Source organism: Westerdykella ornata, assembly GCF_010094085.1.
Source record: "Westerdykella ornata strain CBS 379.55 unplaced genomic scaffold EI97scaffold_3, whole genome shotgun sequence".
Lineage (NCBI taxonomy): Eukaryota > Fungi > Ascomycota > Dothideomycetes > Pleosporales > Sporormiaceae > Westerdykella > Westerdykella ornata.
In genome coordinates this window covers 617,250-638,786 of record NW_022986853.1, presented here as the reverse complement: position 1 = coordinate 638,786, position 21,537 = coordinate 617,250, and the positions used below count along the sequence as shown (strand labels likewise).

At 54.2% G+C, this 21,537-nt stretch overlaps 7 protein-coding genes across 7 annotated transcripts; 3 read left to right on the top strand and 4 right to left on the bottom strand.

The window, feature by feature from the left end:
• Positions 1 to 95: 95 nt before the first annotated feature.
• Positions 96 to 4,098, top strand: EI97DRAFT_464670 (uncharacterized protein; the record flags this gene model as incomplete). The annotated part of the gene is made up of 4 exons (XM_033801431.1): positions 96 to 572; positions 632 to 1,291; positions 1,351 to 3,930; positions 3,999 to 4,098. Exons 1-4 carry the CDS (start codon positions 360 to 362, stop codon positions 4,095 to 4,097), a joined length of 3,552 nt encoding a protein of 1,183 aa, XP_033656928.1. The 5' UTR covers positions 96 to 359.
• Positions 4,099 to 4,428: 330 nt separating this feature from the next.
• On the bottom strand, positions 4,429 to 6,705 carry EI97DRAFT_430466 (uncharacterized protein). Its single transcript, XM_033797701.1, has 3 exons — positions 5,982 to 6,705; positions 5,744 to 5,920; positions 4,429 to 5,343 (listed from the first exon to the last, which is right to left on the bottom strand). Exons 1-3 carry the CDS (start codon positions 6,232 to 6,234, stop codon positions 4,730 to 4,732), a joined length of 1,044 nt encoding a protein of 347 aa, XP_033656927.1. The 5' UTR covers positions 6,235 to 6,705; the 3' UTR covers positions 4,429 to 4,729.
• EI97DRAFT_174703 (glutaminyl-peptide cyclotransferase precursor) lies at positions 6,608 to 8,258 on the top strand. The gene is made up of 3 exons (XM_033793454.1): positions 6,608 to 7,348; positions 7,402 to 7,980; positions 8,049 to 8,258. Exons 1-3 carry the CDS (start codon positions 6,744 to 6,746, stop codon positions 8,059 to 8,061), a joined length of 1,197 nt encoding a protein of 398 aa, XP_033656926.1. The 5' UTR covers positions 6,608 to 6,743; the 3' UTR covers positions 8,062 to 8,258.
• A 166-nt stretch (positions 8,259 to 8,424) lies between these two features.
• EI97DRAFT_455639 (uncharacterized protein) lies at positions 8,425 to 14,205 on the top strand (the record flags this gene model as incomplete). The annotated part of the gene is made up of 2 exons (XM_033800661.1): positions 8,425 to 10,767; positions 10,840 to 14,205. The coding sequence occupies 2 exons, from the start codon at positions 8,425 to 8,427 to the stop codon at positions 14,203 to 14,205; spliced, it is 5,709 nt and encodes a 1,902-aa protein (XP_033656925.1).
• A 1,379-nt stretch (positions 14,206 to 15,584) lies between these two features.
• On the bottom strand, positions 15,585 to 17,533 carry EI97DRAFT_430462 (DnaJ-domain-containing protein). The gene is made up of 5 exons (XM_033797700.1): positions 17,321 to 17,533; positions 17,218 to 17,261; positions 17,048 to 17,141; positions 15,850 to 16,994; positions 15,585 to 15,785 (listed from the first exon to the last, which is right to left on the bottom strand). The coding sequence occupies exons 1-5, from the start codon at positions 17,424 to 17,426 to the stop codon at positions 15,648 to 15,650; spliced, it is 1,527 nt and encodes a 508-aa protein (XP_033656924.1). The 5' UTR covers positions 17,427 to 17,533; the 3' UTR covers positions 15,585 to 15,647.
• A 195-nt stretch (positions 17,534 to 17,728) lies between these two features.
• Positions 17,729 to 19,266, bottom strand: EI97DRAFT_412368 (eukaryotic translation initiation factor 4E-1). Its single transcript, XM_033796761.1, has 3 exons — positions 18,755 to 19,266; positions 18,635 to 18,706; positions 17,729 to 18,573 (listed from the first exon to the last, which is right to left on the bottom strand). The coding sequence occupies exons 1-3, from the start codon at positions 18,980 to 18,982 to the stop codon at positions 18,118 to 18,120; spliced, it is 756 nt and encodes a 251-aa protein (XP_033656923.1). The 5' UTR covers positions 18,983 to 19,266; the 3' UTR covers positions 17,729 to 18,117.
• Positions 19,267 to 19,922: 656 nt separating this feature from the next.
• Positions 19,923 to 21,507, bottom strand: EI97DRAFT_371152 (farnesyl-diphosphate farnesyl transferas-like protein; the record flags this gene model as incomplete). The annotated part of the gene is made up of 4 exons (XM_033795272.1): positions 19,923 to 20,057; positions 20,105 to 20,278; positions 20,328 to 21,387; positions 21,440 to 21,507. The coding sequence occupies 4 exons, from the start codon at positions 21,505 to 21,507 to the stop codon at positions 19,923 to 19,925; spliced, it is 1,437 nt and encodes a 478-aa protein (XP_033656922.1).
• Positions 21,508 to 21,537: the final 30 nt, after the last annotated feature.

Genomic DNA, 21,537 nt, shown 5'->3' with positions numbered 1-21,537 from the left:
CATGCACGTGATCACGCCTAACGTCGTTGCGCCAAGCCTGCGGAGAACGCGAAACCCTGCCACATGGACGCGCTGGAGCTCATCAACCCACCAGAGAGACACAGATACTCACGACAACACACTTAAGTCTGTTTGCGCGTCCGCTATCCGTAACCCTCATCACAAGGAGTTTGCCTCTCACGCAGGGGGAAGCATCTTCTCATTGCTACTCGCCGAACGTGTAGACCTTGGCCAGCGTCGTTTCACCGTCGACGTCCTCGCTGCACCTGGGCACCTGGGCAGCTGCGCCAGACATAGTCGATACCAACCTATCCCGCCTTCGTACCACTGCTCTTTCTCTTTCCCCGCTCCGGCGGGCTATGGAAAAGGCTCGCAAAGGCTGGCTTGAGGACTCCATTTGTGGAGATTTGCTTCTAGGCGTGCACTGGTTACAGGAGCGCATCCAGAGTCGCATAGACGGCGTCAAGCAGGAACCAGACCAAACCTGGTCTGCTGTCTACCAGGACGACGGGAGTTGCTTAACCATCGATCCAGCCCCTACCAGCCAGGAACGTCGGGTCCGCATCATTGAGGTACCTGCTGGCTCGTAACCAGCCCGTTGCCTGTACCTCCAGCTGATGGTACGACACAGGCCTCGCCTTTGACTCTCTCGGACGGACACACATCCATTCGAGCCATCTTCGCCCCTGCCTGCATCCCCAAGCTTCCGGCGTGGTCCAACGACCTCCAACTCACTGACAGACGCGTGGGAAGCACCCTGTCACTGCGCAATTACGCTGTTAGGTGTACGTCGTACGGCCCTCCTGCCGATAAATTGCATCTTGTTCTACACGCTGTTGACTGGCATCGTGGTCGTCATGTCAGGACCGTTGGAACACCCGATCCCGTTACATCGCTTGCACCATTCAAAGCTCTTCTGGCTAGGCTAACTGATGTAAGAGTGCAGGGACATAGAAAGTACGTGTATGAAGATCGGGATTCGAGCGTCATGTCAAGCAGCTCGCTGGAGGATTCGCAAAGCTCGCAGAAGTTCGCCACTCAGATGCCTCCAGTCTCGGTGAGAGGCCGACAAGGGAACGCAGGCGTACAACAACGTGCTCAATCCATCACCGATACTGGCCGTCAGCAATCTGAGCCTGCGCTTCGTCGGAGTGGACAGCCCGCAAGGCCTGGAAGGCCTGACCCTGGTCTGCTGAGTCTGCTCGACAATCACGCACGCCATGGTAACCCCCAGAGAGCGCAGAGTTTGGCCCAAACACCCCTCCAGCCGCAAAATCACTCCTTGGACGAGGTAAGAGTTGAAATATATTCCCGTTTTACCCTCTGTCCATGCTGAGCTTGTTTTGGCAGACCTCATCGCCGCCTATGCAACAGGTGGATGTAAGAACATCAGAGGGCAGGCGCGTCGAGAGTGCCAGCAACCCAGATGTGACAAGGAATCCGACATCTTCCCAGGCCAAACCAGAGTGGTTAGCTGGATGGGTGTTTGATGTTACCGCCGCAACAGTAGCAGACGAACAAAAGGACTGTCTTCTCAGACCCGAGGCGTGGCACAAACCTCCACCGGGCGTACAGAGCTCGGTCATCAACATCCCAATCGAGATCCAGAAGCAGATCGAAGATCATTTCAATAGGCGCCAACCACCCGCCGAACACGATTGCGACTCCAGTTATGACCCGGGCATCTCAGTCGCTGAAGACGGCCAAATCCATGGACAGCCAAGCGTATCCGTTGATCGAGAGGACCAAATCCAGAGTCAACTAAGTCACATCAGTCTGGATGAGAGAGAAACTACCTGGTCACCATCTCCTCCCCGGTCTCCAAAGCAAACCCATCGACCTAGCGAAGCACTGCCTCCAGATTCGACACTTGGTAGCACTGTTGATGCAACCCCGAAGAAAGACGTGCGACCCGACCTACCACTCAATCCTCCTTCGGCCAGCATTGCAGGTAAGACTCCTTCAGGTAGCACCGGGCCGTCCCTATCTAATGGAAGCGCCAACGGCGCTGGGTCATCTCCTCTCGGGAACAACGTTGCAAGCCCACAATCTCCTTTCTCATTGGTCAGGCCCAGGAACAATGTGTCAAGGCCAAACGCCGTGCCGCCTGGATCTTCTTTGCTTGGTCGTCCCCTTCGTTCCGATCCCGATGACGAGGAAGACATGGAAGTAAGTGTCCCTCTTGCTCTGGGAGAGGACCTTGCAGAAGAAAATGCGGGATTTCCGATAGTGCTACCCAACCGTGCCGTTCAGAGTAAACCGTACCATCGGCCACAGCCTATCGCCCATGTCCAAGAAACGCTAGAAGCGCGACAGCCAGGTTCCGCACCAGCATTGGGAGCGGAACTACATCCATCTCTCCCACAGGGTTTTAATGGCGCGTCGGAACATACTAGTAATGTTCGCTCGATAGCGAGAACGGTGCGGTCCCGAAAGGGAGCTTCTCAGTACCTTGAGAGCTACTTGCTTCGAAGTGACCTGGAAGAGCTACTCGAGCAGTATGGTCTCCCAATAACATACCATGACGGAAAACCGATGATAATGAAGGACATGGTCCGTAGCTTGGCAGGCAAAATACCCCTACAACCAGGAAGAGGACCATCTGTTGTGCGCAGGGGTGCCATGTCTGCCATTCTCTTGTCCGATTCGGATGAGGAAATGGAAGACGTTCAAGTACAGGTGGAACGATCGTCACCAGCTGCATCATTGCCTGAAGGGACAAATCTGGCAACCGGCGCAACGGGTGGTGGCCAACAGCGGCACGACGGCGCTCGTCAGCCTAGTGGTGGTGTTCAAGATCCACCGAGGCCTGAACTCACAGCGCCACGCCCCGATGACTTCCCCGTCAAGAGAAAATCAGACAGTTCGCCGTCAAGACTGGACGCCCGTCGACCAAAAAGGCGAGAGATCAGTGTGAAGAACTTTGGCAGCAGCCCCTCTCGCCCCCGACCGCGTGCAGAGCCGGGGCATAGCGAGTTAGGACGAATAGTCCAAGTTCCAGCAACACAGGTCCTGTCCCCAAACCCCGCTCCAAAAGCCGCAAATACGGGTCTAAAAGCAACCGAAAATGCGGCTTCCAATCTGGCTCCAGAGGTTGTTTCAAGCGCCCCTCCAAGCATTACAGGGCACACTGGCACTCATCAAGTGCAAGCAATCAGCAAGGCACCCCTCCCGCTACCCGAAGATCGTCTTGGCTTCGATTCCAGCCGCGATACTAGAGCGTCATTTGCTCTCCGTTGCCGCTTGGAAGATGATTTACCTGGCTCTACGACAACCGTCTTTGCCAAGTTCAAGCTCGCTTATCCAGACTATACCGGCAATAAGAAACATTTCATCAACCAGTGCAATGACATCTACCAGTTAGATCTCGAGGATAAGATGGTTGGAACATACCTATGGGATGACTACCTGATCCGAAATCGGACAGACTACAAAGACTACGTTAACAAGGCGATGGACGAAGGGGAGCGATACGAACCTTATCTCAGGTTCTTTAAACAGTCCGTTCGGGTCCCTCGCTACACAAAGGAGATTCTTTCCAGCCCCAACATGGTGTACCAGGCATTACTTGAGCTTGGGGAGGATCCCGAGCAACGATTCACGGGCCCCAGATCTTCCTTGTCTCGGAACATCAGCGTTGCCCGGGGTGCTTTTCAACCACGTCCGTCTTACCCAAGCCTTCCCCAGTTTGATGGAGCTACTGATGAAGTTTCTGAGCCTTCGGTCAAGCGTAGGAGGCTTGGGGAACAGGGAGCCTTTGGCCGATCAAGCTCTGATCCCCCCGAGGAACACATGCCGCCAATGGTACGTTTGAGCAGCGTGCCCGGCAAAAGTGGCAGTGGCGACAGCGAAAGGATTAGCACTGGAAACGCTTTTGGGGACTGTATCCTTGGGGAGCAGAAGATGACGTCGATCACTGGTTCCGTCCAGGTGAGTTTGCCATCCCTCTTGATTGAGACTCCCATTCTGACCTGTCGGCTGACCCGACCTTCCTTAAGGAAGACATAACCCTGAAATGGCCCGCCAGTGTTGCAAATCGGCCTTCTCTACCAAAACGCCCCGAGCTGGATGTATTGGCTTGGAAGGATTACCTGTGAGAAGGACTTTGTTGTGCGTTTTGCACTACGAAAGTATTTGTCCTCATGTCGAGTCTGGTTCCTGATCTGTTTCTGCTTCTTGCTCCCGGTTCTTCTTCTGTTTATCGCTCGCTGGACATCGGTACTGCGAAGCGTTTGCATGTGAAGGGGTTTCGAGGTCACTCTAACGAATCTGTGGCTTGCTTAATATGTTCTGCTGGACTTCTCCTATGACTGATACCCCATGAGACTTTGCTGAATCTTTCCTTCTTTTTCCACCGATCGCGTGGTCAGTCGTGGAAATGTTTCGAGTGTAGGAGGACTCTGCATGACTAGAGCACAATAAAATGACCACAAATGTCCCAAGCCCGAAGCTGGTTTGTTCAACGTAGCCAATGTCTATAATACCGTATCGTACAAAAACAGCGTCGATGGAAGGGCAGAAAGCCAAACTTCCATCCTTTCCTTCCTGTCAACCTGATCCAATCGCCTCTGCTTAGGGTCGTGGCTCCGCCGCAATGCCACAAGGGTAGGTGGAAGGATCGCAGAGCAGAGCCCCAACAATTGGGTAGCTACCATCTCGTATACTCTTCCTACTTCGGCATCTCAGTGGCGGCGTCTCTAACAGACCAATCCCCCCAGGATTAACATTGTTACCTCGCACTCCTGGCCGTCTGCCTCCTCACCCTCCTCTCGCCCTCATCACCCGTCCTCTCCCCTTCCAACTTCAAAAATTTGGCCTTTATCTTCTCCACCCGCTCCTCCTGCCCACCTGCGCGCCCTCCCCTCAACCCGTCCAGCTTCGCAGCCGCCACCTCGACCTTTTCCGTCTGCAGTCTAATCTGCCTCGCTATATTCCTCCACACGCCGACGCCAGCGGGGGTCTTCGCTTCGAACTGCCTCCCTTCCTTGACGTGGAACTTGAACCGCGGCTCATTCACCACCTCCAAGAACCTGCGCCAGCGACTCATCTTCTGGCGCCGCGTCACCAGACGCTCCGTTATCTTGCGCTCCAGGTTCGCAAACCGCCACCACTGGTGCGGCAGGGCGCGCATTTCAAACAGGAAACAGGTCGTTTTTCTCTGGATGGGGAAGATGCGCAGGGTGGTGAATTCGAGCAGGGTTTCGGGAGGCGTGTTTGAGGTGAATTGGTGGAGGGCGGCGTGGGAGCGGCGGGCGTGCGGGGGCAGGCGGATGGCGACGGTTTTCACGAAGGGGGCGGTGAGGTAGCCCAGTATGAGGGGCGGGATGGAGCCGAGTATGAAGACTGAGGCGGCATGTCAGTACCCGAGGCGGAAAGGGGGGGTGGGAGGGAGACTGGAAATCTAGACTAGATGGATGTCCTGTGGACAGGGGCGGAAGAGGCAATGGATGGATGCAGGATGTAGGATGCAGGATGCTCTGAGAGGTATTTGGGAAACGTTGGGAGAGCCAGTGGATATCAGGTTGTATGATTCCAAGTGGCATGAAAGTTTGAATGATCTTCATGCATGTGGAGGTTAAAACTCTTGGAGTGTGAGACATGGGAGTGGCCGAAATGACATTGGTAGAGAAAGCCAGGGAGAGAAACAGAAACGAAGAAAAAGCACTTGATGCTAAGAGGAACTGAAGAGGCAATTTCGAAGAAAAGAAGAGTAATCGAACATGTAAATCAAATCCAAACTCACCCCCAACAGCCTGCATCTTCCTGAAGGTCTCATCGGGTTGGTTCTCGTTCCACCACAGATTCGGCGCCAGAATCAGGGATGTCACGCCAAACTGGAAGATGGCAACGGCTTTCCAGAAGGCGACCATGGTCAACCGGAATTCTCCTGCATTGTACACGACGAGATGCTCGGGGTAACCTAGGCTCCATGTGAGTCGGTCTCGTCTGATTGATTGCCATTTCTCATTGGCAAACCATACTCTTGTGTTCGGGTAGCTTGGATGGCGCATTGCTCTTGGGCACCGCGCCAACGACTGGTTTCGACGCAATATTCTCAGCAGCTTTACTCGCCGTCTCCCTGATCTGACGAAGCAGGGAAGATGCGGAAAATTTCCTGGCGCAGGTACTGGAGACGAAGGGAGCCATCCGGGGCCGGACTCCAGGACCAGCCGGACGGCACCATGCTCTCGAGCTCCGCAAAGCCTGGCCCAAGGCGCGGAACTGGGCGTTCATGGTCTTTGAATGCGGGTGATGTCGATGCACATGGTATGGTATGGCATTGGACGTTCACTGAATGTTGTGGTCGGCTGCAGTTGTACGTCTCAATCTCATTGCTCGGGAAGAGTTGCCGCGGGTGAGGCTTGGCACGTGCTTGTAATGTACAATGGAGACCACCTCGGAGAGCCTTCATGAAAGTTGGACGTCGATTTTTTTATCCTCATGTTGGGATTCTCCGTAAGTACCGAGGCGAGTCGCGTTAACAAACGTACAGCACGTTTCCTTTAAATTTCACATGTGCGTCGGAGCTCGGGTTAGAATGCTGGTGAATGAATGCTAAGGGGGAAAGATTTGAGACCACGATTACCTCTTCGCTCGTCTCCTTGCTGCTTGCGTACCACAACAGCCGCCATACGAACATCCCCATAGCCATACGAACATGAGCGCCTCTCAGCTGTGATCTGGACATCTTCCTCGCACCCTCGCGGGGCTCATATGATCCCTCACGACTCTCTCGCTTCATCATGTTTCTCTCCCGCCTGTTCCTCGTGCTTAGTCCGCTGCTGAGCCGCGCGGCTGCATACCATAAGCTCAGCGACGAGACCCTGAAGCAACTTCCACGCCCGGGAGCGGAGTTCGATATCAAAAATGGGGCTTTGCTGGCTCCCATCCTCCGCCCGAGAGTGTCTGGGACCGAAGGCAACGTCGCCGTTCGCCAGCACTTTGTCGACTTCTTCCGGAACAACCTCCCCGAGTGGACACTCGAGTTCCACAACTCGACTTCCCCGACGCCGACGAGCAATGGGAAAGAAGTCCCCTTTGTGAACCTCATACTGACGCGGGATCCGCCCGGTACCCATGTCGGCGACGTGGGCAGATTGACCATGGTGGCACACTACGACAGCAAGTTGACTCCAAAGGGCTTCATTGGCGCGACCGACAGCGCGGCGCCGTGTGCGATGCTGATGCACATGGCCAAAACAATAGATGCCGCTTTGACCAAGAGGTGGAAGGCCAGTGGGAGCGGGTTGGATGACCTAGACGGCCCCAAAGGTGTCCAGATTCTCTTGCTAGACGGAGAGGAGGCATTCAAGAGTTGGACCGACACAGACAGCTTGTATGGCTCAAGGTAGGAACTGTCCTTCTTTCACACAGATGCTGTAACTAATCAGTTGCCTGCAGAGCCCTCGCAGAAGATTGGGAGTACTCATTCCACCCCGCCATGTCCACCTACCGCAACCCCCTCGATGCCATCTCGCTATTCGTACTGTTGGACCTACTCGGCTCCAAGAACCCAACCGTCCCCTCATACTTCAAAACAACGCACTGGGCATACAAAAACATGGCAGACATCGAAGCCCGCCTCCGGAAGCTGGGTTTATTCAAATCATCCCCCAATCACCCGGCCAACATGGCCAAGCGGAAGAACAAGAAGCCACGCAGAGAACCGAACTTTTTGACTGAGGCGGACAAAAAGGACGGTTCTTTCCTAGGCGGTGGCATTGAAGACGACCACGTCCCTTTCATGGCTCGTGGCGTGGACATTCTTCACATCATTCCCTCGCCATTCCCCAAAGTATGGCACGAGCTTATCGATGACGGAGAGCACTTAGACATGAACACGGTCGAAGACTGGACTGTCCTAGTCGCGGCATTCGTTGCGGAATGGATGGAGTTGGACGAGTTCTTCGATTTCAAGGCGGGGAAGCGGGAGGAGAAGGTCAAGGCAGAGACGGTACATGAGCAGGGGAAAACGGAATTGTAAGTTCGATTCTTGTGTTCCACTGCATCATTGCTACTGTGCTCTTGTATGTTGACCTGCGTCACAGCGAGATACCCTAGTTTCTTCTTGCTTCTTGGAAGCATACATGCTTAACTGAATCCAATTTTGTCTATTGTTAGCTTTTTGGGCCGCTCGACTCGTGTTTTATCTGCTTGATGGCTATCTTTGTACATCATCACCCGCAGACTAACCGAAAGTGGCCGGGCCGCACAGCAGGACAAAGGATTATCTGCTAGCATGAGGTCAATGAATGACTGATTAGGTAAGCCTCCATGTCTGGGATCATGAAAGAATATCATCAGAAGTTGCGGCATGTAGACCAACAATGAAGGCAAAGAACCCGGGGCGGAGCAGCTCTAGCTGTTCCCTCTTATACTTCTTCCGCGCCTTGTACCCGGTCATCAGTCAATCACAGCGTCGACATGCCGAGAAGAAAATCCAACAATCCTGCAGTTTCCCATCGGCGAGGCGCTACCCACGGCGTCAAGGACGAACACCGAACGCACACAAAATGGGATCATTTCGGCAGAACCGCGTTAGAGGAGGAGCTGAGGAGCCGACCCGGCTTGTACAGGAAAGACTTGAGGAAGCATGAGATCGCACGGCTCCTGGCGGACGACGATAAAGCGAAGAGGAAGGCGGCAATGCAGCGCATGAAGGAAAAAAAGAAACAGTTTGTTGCGCGGCAAAAGCAGGAGAAGGAAGAGCAGAAGAAAAAGAAGCGTGAGACGAAAGTACGGGCGGGGAAGGGAGTGCAGCGGGAGACACAGAAAGAAGCTGGAGTGGAAATCAGTCATAACAGCAGCGAGGAGGAACAGGTTGGGGGTGCTGAGAAATTCGGGGATGTCCTGGAGGACGAGACGACAGAGAGCGAAACTCACACTCCGGTGTCGGTAGCGTCGCCCGTTTTCACAAACTCCCGGTTGAGACTTTTTGAATGGCCAGACCAAGACCTACCGCCGTCGGACGCGCCGCAATCGCTCTACGGCGTCCAAGGCGAACAGGAAATTCAGCCTTATTCGATACCGTACGCCGTCATGGCTCTGGTCACTACGCTTACCGAGGAGACCATCCAACTGCCTGGGAGCACATATCCCGATGGAATAGGGGCTGAGTTTGTTCCTAAGCTAACGCAATACGTCATGAACGCTGCACGGAATGGCGTCCTGGTAGGCACTCTTCGCAAGGCCGTGATAGAGTCCGGCGAATCCTGGACTGAGCGTACACAGGTGCAGTGGTGGAATGGCAGGATGTACTTTCGGCTGCCGCCGCGGACCTCTACCGCTCCATTGCCAAGTATCAGAGGGAGAAAATTAAAGTCAACCAAAGTCAAAACAGGGCGAACTCCGCAAACTCAAAGAGACAAACGGTTGGAGATGCTCCAGAACTACGCAAGCTCGGAGTATCGACCTCCAATCGGCTTCTCCCCAGTCTTCCTCGAATATCCCGATCCTCACGATGACGATGTGAACGGGCCCCGTACACTAGGAAACCTCTTCTACATTCGCTTCCCGGGCATGGACCTCCCACACTACTACTTCTGGACGCGTCCGAACGAGTGGCGCGATCCCACGACTCCTAATCCGGCCTGGTTGCCTGCCAAAACCCTGGACGATGCGATGGAACATGGTGACTCGCTTGAGCGGGATAGAGTGTTGCATGAGGACGACACCAAACAGCTGTGCGATCGCCGAGCTAGTCACGCAGACAGACTTCGACCGTACGGACTCGAATTGAACCAAATCCGCGTCAAAAAGGAAGGCATGCAGAGGAAGTTTCATTGCTCTCCAAGGAGGCTATCGCCCATGTCTTCAAAATTCGATGCTGCTGTGCGGGATATGGAGCGCCAGCTCTACGAGGACGGGCTCGCGGCCGTGCTTCAGCGGTGTCGGGAGCAAGCGCTAGAGGATGGCAAGCATCAGCATTGGTATGTACTCATCGACAACATGGTACGGCTGTACCCAAGCGGGGAGTTGCCCAAAACTCCGCCGGTGCACCTCGATCAGGTTCCACGCAGTTTGGCCGAGAAGATTGCGTCTATCTACGTGCCTAATCCGTCGAGACCGGCTTCTCCTATACAAGGCGACGAACCGTGGACCAGGAACGACGACGAATACTGGGACGTTGTCGAAGTACCGAAGGGATCGCCATCTGGGTCAGGGCTCTTTGAGACAGATATCCAGCAGGAGCTATTGCGGGCTGCAGATTCTGACACCGAGCTCCGAGGAGACTCCACCAACAGACGAAGGTTTTCCCATCGCTCGTCAACTACGTCGATCCTCGGCGCAAAAAGACTCACCGAACTGGATGCGTGGGTACAGAGCTTGCAACCTGCCTCTGAGGAGCCAAAGAGGGAGTCAACGGCAATGAATAGCACCCCTCTCGATAAAGCTGTGCGTGCCGCAGAGCGGGAGTGGTGGGAAGGGGTGTTCGAGCAGGCACAAGCAGACGCTGCGGGAGCCTCCAGATCTCAACATCGTAGTCTGCGCTCCCACTCCATCGTCACGGGCGACAACTTCCTCACCAAATACGCGATCCCAGGCCAGGACGCGCAGGCGCACTCGCTGTCGGTAGCGGGGCTGAAATGGCAATTGCATACTCTCATGAACCAGCACCTGAAGCATGAGACGCAGTGTAGAGTGTGTTTTGAACCGCTTGAGCAGGGCGATGTTGAGGCTGTGAGGAGACATTATCAGAGGCATTACGATGAGGCGGACGCGAAGTGTCCATTCTGTGACATGGAGTGGGGGATGCTGGACTCAGAGGTATCTTCTTAGTCTCTATTGCTGGAGTGCTATGGTTTGCTATAAGGGGCTTAGTTGCTAACAGGTTCTTAGTGGAAAGCCTCCCACATTTTCACGCACGACTTCGACGATTCCGTCCATCAGCGCCGACGCTCGTCCATTCCAGTGGCACTCTACAGCATTCCCCGTCGCCGCAGTCTCAAGGGTAAAGTGCACGAGGTCCGAATACCGGCTTCCTCATCGTCACCACAACGAAAGCAAACTGAAAGCATACCTCCAGAGCGGCGCCGGTCCAAAGTGCACTTCTCTCCAAGAGTCGTGGAGAAGCGTATTCCCTATAATGATAACAAGCTGGAAGAGGGTGAGGATGCAGATGTGAGCGGGGTGGTTGCCCCAAATCCGCGAAAGAGCAGCCTGAAGAGGGCAGGCATGGGGAGAAGATCATCGGTGTTGGATAGCGGTAAGGGAACAGAAAGAGTTACGAAGACAAAGAAGAAAAAGGCTGTGAGAACGAACAAGGCCGTACGGACGAGGACTTCAGCCCAACGTCGCACCTCCCTAGAACTCGACCCAACCGTTATATCTCCCACTTCAGCCTCAGACCACATATCCAGTCCTGAGCTACACCTCATGCGTCGCAGGCCCAAAAATCATCCCGAGGCGGCATGGGACCCTCGCCGCCACTCAGACAGCGGATCTAGCCATGTGCCGAGTCCGTATCTCCCTCCTAGTATGAAGAGGTACGATAAGGACCATCCTGATGCGGCGTTTGACCCTAGGAGGTGGAGCACGAGTGGGACGGAGGGTTTGGAGCCAATTGTAAGGAAGAAGGGAAAGAAGAAGAAGGCCTCAGAGGGTAATAAGGCGCAAGGAAAGGGAATGACGAAACCAAAAGCCGCGACTCGGGCAAAGCAATCGTCTGCTACCGCAACCAAAGGAAAAGGGAAAGCAAAGGTCGACAAGAAAGCCGCTACAGAACGAGGACCTGATCCTTTCGCCATAGATACCTACCTGCACCGCAAAGTCTCGGACTCGGAAGAACCATACCTTCCATCTCCCTCCGCGTCTTCGACTACTACGATATCATCTCTGGCTCCTTCTCTCTCCTCCGTAACCGCGCGCAAAGGCAAGGGGAAAGCTAGACCCAAGTCCAAAGCTATCGATCCCACATACAGAGACGCCCCACCGTCGCCTACCACATCTTCAGAGAGATCGCCAATTCTGCGTGCTAGGAGGAGGAACCCCGATCCGGCATGGCAGTATGCGTCTGCCTCAGAGACGCCGTCTCCTGTGGTCAGAAAACAACGGAAGAACAAGAGTGGTGTTTCCGAGAAGAGGAAAAAGCGCGTCACTGCACCTGATCTCAGCTCTTCCATCAAGGACGATTTCGAGCCACAGCCCGTTGACCCTCAGCAAGAAGCCTCAGTGGAAGGCAAGCGTAGCATCCTGCCACTCAAGATCCCGTTCCTCTCCAGACTGACTCGCCGGCTATTTGGAGCTAGCGGGGAGATGGACTCCTCCTCGACAGCGTCGAACACTAGTCCCAACAGAGTGGAGCATATTGAAGACGCGCTGCAAACTCCGGATGTGGATGTCATTGACCCGCCTCCCGGTGTTGCAAGGCTGGCTCCATCGTTGTCAACAAAAGAAGATCAACGACGGGGACGGAAGAGCGCGCCAGGAACTCCTACATCTTCGGCGTCCAAATCATCCAAGAAGAGGAAAGCGTCCACCGCACTGTTGGACGACGCTCCTCCGACTCCCATCTCGGAAGCGAAGAAGCGGAAAAAGCCAATGCCCAAGAATGCGCTCCATAGGCGGTCCTCTATTCTACCATTGGATGTAGAGAGCAACTCAGGCGATGACGATGCAGCTGAGGACGGCGTGAACGGAGGAAAGGCATTAGATTCGCAAAACAATTACCTCGCTTTCTCGGACGGCTATCTAGCACACGACTCCGACGATCAGCTTACCGGAAACCCTTTCGCTTCTACACCGAAGAGGGAAGTAAAATCGAGTGTGAAGAAGAAAAATACGCCGTCCAAAACCCGCAATACTATTCATGCGCCGGATCCCGATACGCCCACTCAAAGACAGGTTATGAAAAGCACGCTCTCCGGTCGCCCGTTCGTCGAACCGTTGATCATCGCGCCAGCTCAACGTCTAGGTCTAGGGGCAAGAAGAGCCAGACGTGGAGTGCACCCTCCGGCCGCTGAATTACAGACACCTACGCCGACTCCGACGCCTACTTCAGGAGCCTCTGCGACCACCCGCGTTCCGGTCACTTCAACAGATAGGGCCCTGTCTTCTGCGTCACAACAATCTCCTTCGTCGCCGCGAACGGGACGACGCATTCCACGCACCATACGCTCAAATGGGGCTGCGGTGGCCTTACCCAAAGACGACGAAGAACAACAAGCATTGCCACGATGGCGTCGGTCAGCCGCGCCATCTCCTTCGTCTTCCTTATATCTCCACACGTCAAAGTCTCGAGGGCGACAGAGTCAGATTCAACGTCACCCTCAGCTTCAGCCTCCACTGCAGAATCCGCTGCCGTCTCCCTCGCCCACAATCGCTGCTTCATCTACTCAACCGACTCGAAGAATCACACGCATCCAAACAAAGGCGCAGACAGGTCCCGGTACTCATGCCACACCCGTCAAGCGTCCCTCATTCGACGTACCCTACTCGGATCCGGCGCCCATCGCCCCGCCCAACACTCCCGCCTTGGGTATGGGGGCTTTGGGCCAGCTATGGAGAAAGAACAACAGTACGATTGTAAGGGCGAGCGTTGGGTTGAGCAGAGGTGCTGGTGCCCTGGTGGGGGGAAGCAATGCAGGAACAATGGGTAGAGTTAGGAAGTCGTCAAAGGAGCCCAATCGACCTGAAGCCCTGCCCTTGACACCTCTACCCGACCAAGGCGGTGTGCTTGAGGCCGTCATATCCAGCATGCTGAAGGCCCCGGTCGAGGCACCTGTTGGTCTGGGCATCACGCTCGTGCCTTCTCCTCTTGACGCCGGAGCTCTGACGGAGAAGATTGGAAGGGTGAAGAAGACCACGAGGGGGGGAGCTGTCGTGAGCAGTCTGCCTGCTGCGGTTGGTGCTCGTGGTGCTGCCGTTGATGTGTCGTCTAGGAAGCAAGAAAACAGAAGACCGGATGGGAGAGGGAAGGGAAGGGGAAGTAATGAGAAGATTGACAAGGTGATCACTGGGAGGGTGGAGAAGAAGACGGGAAACCTGACCCAGTCGAAGGCGAGAGGGAATACAGGTGGGAATACAGGTACCAGGGCAGTGGCGAAGGCAAATTGTGATGAAGCCGTATCCCAGCTGAAGAGAGGAGGAGCAGAGACCAAGGTGAAAGGTGTGGCGAGGACGGCCAAGTTCACGGAATGTGATGGCAACAACCGCAGGAAGGTAATATCTTCTGTTGTCACGAGAAGTATGGCGAAGCGCAGGTAGTGGTTGCTTTCAGAGTAAGTTAACGTAAGTATCGTCGGATGTAGAGTTATAGAGTTACCTAGGCGGATTACAAGATATCTGTTTATCAAATGATACGTTCCCCCGGTCTTCATGCACCCTCTTTAGTCTTTTGTGTGCTACTCTTGTTTTGAGAAGCTGTAGCTGTCCGCATTTCGTACAAAGCGGAACGCACAGAACGGTCAAGAGCATATTCGAGTTGTTGCAATGGTCGAGGGCCCCTCAATGAGATGAGGTGTGATCCACCTGCAAGTTAGTTTCCACGTTCCATGTCTCTCATCAATCTGGTTCAATACTCGTTTAGAAATGCGGTATCAACAGCGACCAGCGAGGCGTCTCGTACACAGCAACTGGCACCTTGCGAATGCTGACACAGGCTTCAACGACCAAGAGCCCCTTCTGCAGAGATAAAACAGTATATACACGCAGAGTCCAGAATGGCTACAGCAAGCCCGAATATCCATCCGTGCCTGCCGGCATTTCTCTGGATCATACTCGCCAGAGTGGGCCTCAGACCGCCGCCCAAGACCTAGCGAACGGATTCAGGACGTCCCACCAGTTGAACTGGGGTGCAAACAGCTGCGTCAGGAGCAGCAATACCGAACCACAAGCAGTGCAAACTGCGTTGAGCCGCCAGAGGCGCAGCTCGATATCTGTTTGAAAAAGAAGCTATGCCATGCTGCAAGATGGATCAACCACAAGACGGCCTTGAGTTTTTCAAGTGAGTCCTGTCTGATGGATGCCGTTACGTATGCCAGCTGGCACTGATTGACTCGGCGTTTCCCCCAGGCTCTTGCACGGCATCTGCTGAATTTAAGCGTCTCGAGTCATGCCCGTGGTTTGCTTGAATCGTCTGGTAGGCTATACGGCTTATCATATTTCGCTGATCTTAGAGTCTGCTCATTAACAAGCTTCACTTTCTGCCAGTTATCTCGATTCCGCGCAAAACGATCGACGAAATGCCTTTAGACATGCTGGGGAAGGGGAGGGATGCTCCAAAACGGGCCATTTCTATGTCTAACAGACGTTTTGCTCATGCTGTCCCAATAGAACAGCGAGAAAAGAAGAACGATGATCAGACGACAGACAAAGAGAGAGAGTAAAGATGTAACAGAGGCGGGATGATATTTGAGCCGGAAAGGATAATGACTAGGAACTGACCTAACCCCAATAACTGGGGTAGTCACGTATGCAATCCAGCCGCCGGGCGTACCTGTTCTCCCTCTGACCTATTTCAAGGATTGGGCCAAGCGACAGTCGGATTGCTGGTGTTGATAATACCTACCAATTAGAAAATACACCAATATGCACCGCTCCATGCATATGCTATATACACGGCATGATTAGTAAGAGACGGATTCGTCCTGATAAGAGTCGGGGGTATTCCATTAAGATGTATCTAAACATATTCAGCGACGGAACGGTCATGCCTGAGACGCCTTGTCCTTGTCCTTCCTGTGCTTCTCCTTCTTGTCGTGCTTGTGCTCCTTCTTGGCCGCAGCTTCGGCCATGAGTTGCTCGAAAGCCATGAAGTCGCCCTCTTCGTCGGGGTCGCGCTCCGCCTGGTAATAGTCAGCATCCGTAATGGTCCATTGGACGCGTGATAGAGTAAAAGGGCACACATACCGCCCGGAAGAGCTCGCCTATAATAAGCAACGCATTGGCTCGCTCGATTCGCTTGCTAAGCTTGACTTTCTTATCTTCAAGAATTGCGTCACAGACGTCTCGCAGCACGCTCTGGATCTCGAACTTGCTTCCTCTCCACGCGGCCGCAAGGATTTTGCCAGTGACCTTCTTCTCGTACTCGGCCTTCTTCTCGTCGGTCCAGTCCTCGCCGCCCTTCTCTTCCAGCTTTGCCATTTCCTCCATGGTGAGCTGGGCATCGATGGCTGCGGACATGGTGTTCCATGTCTCTTTGACGAGGGTACCCTTATCCTTGAGCCGGGAGAAGAAACCAGGAATGCCAAATGCCTTCTGCGACTTGAGGAATGACGACGCTTTCTGGAGATATGTTTGCCCAATGGCGTGCAGGATTTCCAGGCCAAAGCTTTCCATCTTCAGGTTCTCAATTTCCAGGCGTGTCTTCTCCTTGAAAGCAGCAGTGACGTCTTGGCCTTTGTCAGTCTCCGTCCACACCGATATGCGATCGGTGAGCTTCTTAGCTAGGTCCTCAACCCGCTTCTGCCGGATCCTTTTACGTTCGAGCTCGTAAGCGGCCAGCTCCTCTCGTTGCTCCTTAGTCAGTCCGCCCTTCTTCTTCTGCTTCTCTCGCAGCTCTCGCTCGGCATCCGTCACACCTGCAGCCTCCAGTCGGGCGTCCTCTTCCGACTTATCCATGATCGCAGCTCGGATGGGGATTTGCCGGCTTCGGGGGGTGCTTGTTCCGGAGGCGGATTGGGTATACTGAGGAGGGGCAGCTGCAGATGCTTCTGCTGCAGCCGCAGCTGGTTCAGCATAAGGCGGTGGAGGGGGTACGTCCGAGGTGCTTGCAGCCTTTGCCTCAGCAGCCGCTTCGGCCTGTTTAGCTTGTGCGGCAGCGGACGGCTCCATGTGTACGCCAGTCTCATGTGTTTGTGCTGCAGGCTTCGAGGTAGACGCGGCAGCAGCAGCGGCGGCGGCGGCGGCTTCTGCTTGAGCAGCCTCTTCTTCCTCCATTTCACGCATGGATATCTCCATTGTCTTGGTGAGATCTTTCATGAGGGATATCTCTCCGATCCAATCTACGAAAGCATCGCCTCCAAAGATCATCGTAAAGAACTCAGCGGGGTCCTCTGCATAACGGTCAGCCTCCAGCGATATCTCCGAGTTGCTGCAATGTCCATACCAAACCCGCTGCTAGGAACAGCACTCTCCTTCCCGAATTTATCATACTGTTTCCTTAATTGCTCATCACTGAGCACCTGGTATGCCTCGCCAATCTATCCGCAATGTGAGCCCCTCGTCCGCCTAACGTCACTGTGTCTCGGAGCGCGCGGAAATCGGAAACAAACGTACAGCCTGGAATTTCTCATGTGCCGTCTCATCCCCAGGGTTTTTATCTGAACGACTCGTGAGCCCAAGGTTGAAACAAGCTGCGATTGTGTCTACCGCAACTTACCAGGGTGTAGCTTGATAGCGAGTTTACGGTAGGCCTTCTTGATTTCCAGCTCTGTCGCTGTGGGCGGCACCTGTAGTGCATCATAGTAGGTGGTGTCAACGACCATCTTGGGGCCAAGAGTAAGAGGGCGGTCGTGGCAATAGGCGGTAGAAATATGAGAGAAGGGTGGGGTGGTTTCTGCCCGCTGCGTGGAAAGTTGGGTCCGCAGATGTTATGTCTGGTACGACGAGGCTCGGCCTTTTTTTGCGGCGGTGCAACTCCACCAGCCACAATCCATAGACGTCACCCCAACCCGTAGAATCGGTCTGGAATCACCGAATGCTACACAGGACTCAGTATCTGTGGCTAGCTCATGTGTCTGAGGTGGCAGTGGAAATCATACACCGTCGTCACAGCGTATTCAAAAGAACGGGACTGTCATCTTCTTCCACGTTAATCTACTATTCATAACCCTGATCGGATAGAAAAGAGCTGTCTATGACAATCACAGTAGCCTCCTTGGGGAGCATCCACCAAGCCAGAGTGCACCTCTGGAGGCCCTGTATTCATGTAACGAAACCCATCGCCGCCCCACGCAGACGCCACCCTATAAGCCGAACCCATTGTGATTGCACCCAGAAAGACCATTCTTTTTAGACCTTGTGAGGCCGAGCCGCTGACACGAAATGAGATCGGGGTATGTCAAGTAAGGAAATACGTCGTAACCAGGAGGACACTTTGTCTGTCCCAGTCAAGGGTGCCGTGTGTGCACTGCCCGCAAGCAGGCGTCTGCTCATCTGCCTCGCCGCGATATCCTTCTAGACCACGAACTTGGCCTTGGCGCGAGTGCTGCCAGAGTGGGCAGAGTCCGTATGGCCGCTGAACTCCAAGGCTTCGTTGTCCTTCAACTGCAGTGCCTGCTTGAACCGTCTGCCAATCTTCAGGAGCGTCTCCTTGCCCTGCTCCGCCGTCCTGGAGCCCTGAGCCTTGCCCGTGGTCCGAGTCCAGAGACCAATGCGGTAGAAGCCCTTCCTGACGTTGACAACGACACCCATGACCTCGTTGTCATCCTCATCTTCCAAGTTTTCTCCAATAGCGGCGAGCATGACGTGAAGCCAGAGCGCATCGATGTTGACGGCCTTCTTGTCCTTGAACTGAAAGGCCCACTTTCCGCCGTGCTTGTTCTGCATATCTTCCCACTCCGGTCGCACACCCTTCTTGAAGAGATGGTAGTCTGCCTTCAACGCGAGCTCCGAGGTGGGTGTGATGTTGTTCTGCGCACACTTGTTAGGCCTGACCACTCTGGATGCCTGGGAAGCCTGGGAAGCCACTGACATAGATACCCCAAAACTCCTCCACTGAGTCGAACGAGATGACCTCCTTGAGCAGCTCGTTCCAATTGTCGCCCTATTGGTTTTAGCGAACTCAGCCAAATTCGCGGCCCGGAAAACATACCCTGCCGCTCGGCGGCTTGGTGAACCAGAGCGTCCAGGTGTTCATGAGCGGATGCTTCACGTTGAAGTTCTCCGGGTCGTCAAAGACTGTCCTGATGCCGCTGCTCTCCGTAGAGGCGGGGGCATTTGACTCTTCGGAGCCATTGCTTGGCTTGTCCGCGGGTGAGATGGGAATGGTGTCGAGCGGCACTTGCTGCTGACCGTTGGGTACGGAAGCTACTTCGGCCATCTTGATAGGACTGAAAAGCGATCGATGGAATGTAAGGTGTGTAGAAGAGCGAGCGCTGTCACGCGAGACAGGAGGGGGACGGGTGGGCTGGTGAGATGGTGTATATTGTTTGGGGAATTGGGAGGAGGTGGCGGCGGGAGGAGTTCCTGAAGTCGCACCAGGCGGGAATTCAGGAAACGACGATCGCGAGTGGGCGGTAAATAGATTGAAGTATCTCGGAAGCTGTGACCTTGCGGTTTTGGAGGGTGGTTGCGGTTGAGGTTGCGGTCTGGGAATGTCGAGTCTCCCAAGCCGAAGAAAAAGCCAGGCGCTTTGGAGGGGGAGTGGAAGACGAAGAACCCTTAGTCAGCAACGCTAACCTCTTTTCGGGGGTGAACTCTTGCTTTCACCACCACACCAAGCTGGGGATCCAGATGGCATTGCGTGGCTCGAAGGGCTGCGGCAATGATAGGAAAGCCGTTGGCAGCTATGAATTGTTGAATCCTTGATGGTTGTCACGGGCGTGGACCTATCAAATTGTACCCAGTCCACTCATCACTACAAGCACGTTGCAGTCTAACAGATCAACACGAGACTGAACGGTAGATATATTGTGAAACGTTTGACAACGTTCGTTCTCAAGGAGATGTCCACACCGCCACCTCCGGCCGAACCCACCATTTTGAGCAGGCCGGAGGCAGCCTCGTCGCCGAGCAAGGCGCGTTTCAATCTAAGCACATCTTCGGCACAACTACAGTCATTGATTCTTGACCGAATTGCAATTTGACATCCGTGCTAGTACATCACCGCAGATAGGGCGAATCCGCGAGAGAGTTAGAGAACCCCTAAAGGCTGCAGGGGCGAGGCATTATTAATATTAACCGGGGGCATACATACAGTTGGAGATAAAACGCCAGGCATTACAGGGACATATAGACATGAACATACGTAGCGGCCGAGGCTACAGCTCGCCGTGGCCAATGTGTCCGCTTGGCTGTGGAGAGCTCGAGCCGGCACCGATGAAGTCTCCTAATTGCTGTTTGAGTTGGGCGAAAGCGATATCGAAGCGCGCGCCTGCCATCCATGCCACGAATACCTGCATCTTGTAAGCAAGAATGACGGTAGAATGGAATGCTCGCCTACCATTGAAGCGCTGATGACACCCAGAGTGAAGATCACGGCGAGACCCATGTAGAACATGTCCCACCTTGCGGCGTCCGCTTCGCGCTTTGCTTGCGCCGCAGCTTCCGCAGTGGCAGGCGTCTCCTTGACGGGCTTCTTCTGCGACGGGAAGATGGACTCAATGAACTGCTCGATCTGCACCATGGTTACCGAAGGAAAACTTTGTATCTCAGCGAGGACGAACCTTTCCGCACTGAATGCTGATTTTCAAGAAGTTGGGGTCGTGCGGGTTGTTCTTCTGATGTATCCTACGAGTGTACCTCTTGAACACATCACACACTAATTGAAGGTTCTGTGATGACTCAATCATCAGCTGGCAAGCATCTCCCTTTGTGATCTTGACGTTCTTCTTGAAAATATCGTGATTCTGAAAGCATGCATCCAGAGTGGCAATGGCCATGGACTGCGGGATGGCGCAGAAGTTGAAGACGCTCTGTTCCCGAATACCAGCGAGGTAGTAGAGGCAGTCGTTGGCACGTGTCAATGCGAGCAGGATCATCTCGGAGCTGCAATTGAGAGCAGCCTGTTTGTTCTCCGGTTTGAAGAGGTCCTCGAACTTGTCGACGTGCTTGGACCACACCTCTTTCGGCCAAAACCGTCGGTTGTCGTCCAGATCTTCCTTGATATCTCTGATGATGTTGACTTGCTGGAGGAACTGACCCATCGACTCCATGAGCTCCGGTCTCTTGAGGAGCGCTTCATTCGCCAGACCTCCCTCAACGAATAGGCGGGTCAAACCTTCGCCGACAAGACCTGCAACATAGTGGCAATACAGCTCGTAGTCCGCAATAGTATTGACGCCGACGAGATTGTGCTCGGCGTTGTTGGCATAGTCGGCCATGCCATTTCCCATGCGCTTGGTGATGTCCTTGATGATCGTCCGATACGCGGGTTTGATTTTCTTGAACTCCTCGATGACAACGTTGAACTCCACTAGGAGTTGCCTGTCCTTCTCGTTCGGGCCGTTCTCTGTGAAAGTCCATCCATCTTGCTCTAAGATGTCCTGGAAATTCCTCAATATGGGCTCCTTCTTCTCCAAAGGCAACGTCATGTCGTCCTCTACCGTGTCGAGACCACGCAAAATCAGATAGAACAGGGCGACGGGTACGAGGAGCTCGGGATGGAGTTCCTTGATGACGGCGGCAAAACTCCGGCTGGTCATATCCAGAAAGTAGAAGCATCGCTTCAGGGTTTCGCATTCCTTGGACTCATCCCGCTCGTGGACCGGATTGTGCCAGACTTTCCTAAGTGAAGCATGTCAGCGCATTTGTGAGAATTTGGGTCTGAGAAGCTCACCATTGGATGATTGACCGCAATTGCTGCGGGTGGACCAAGTAGTACAGTACACTTGATGCACTTGGCATGGTGGTGGAATTTTAAGGAGGTGAATTGCG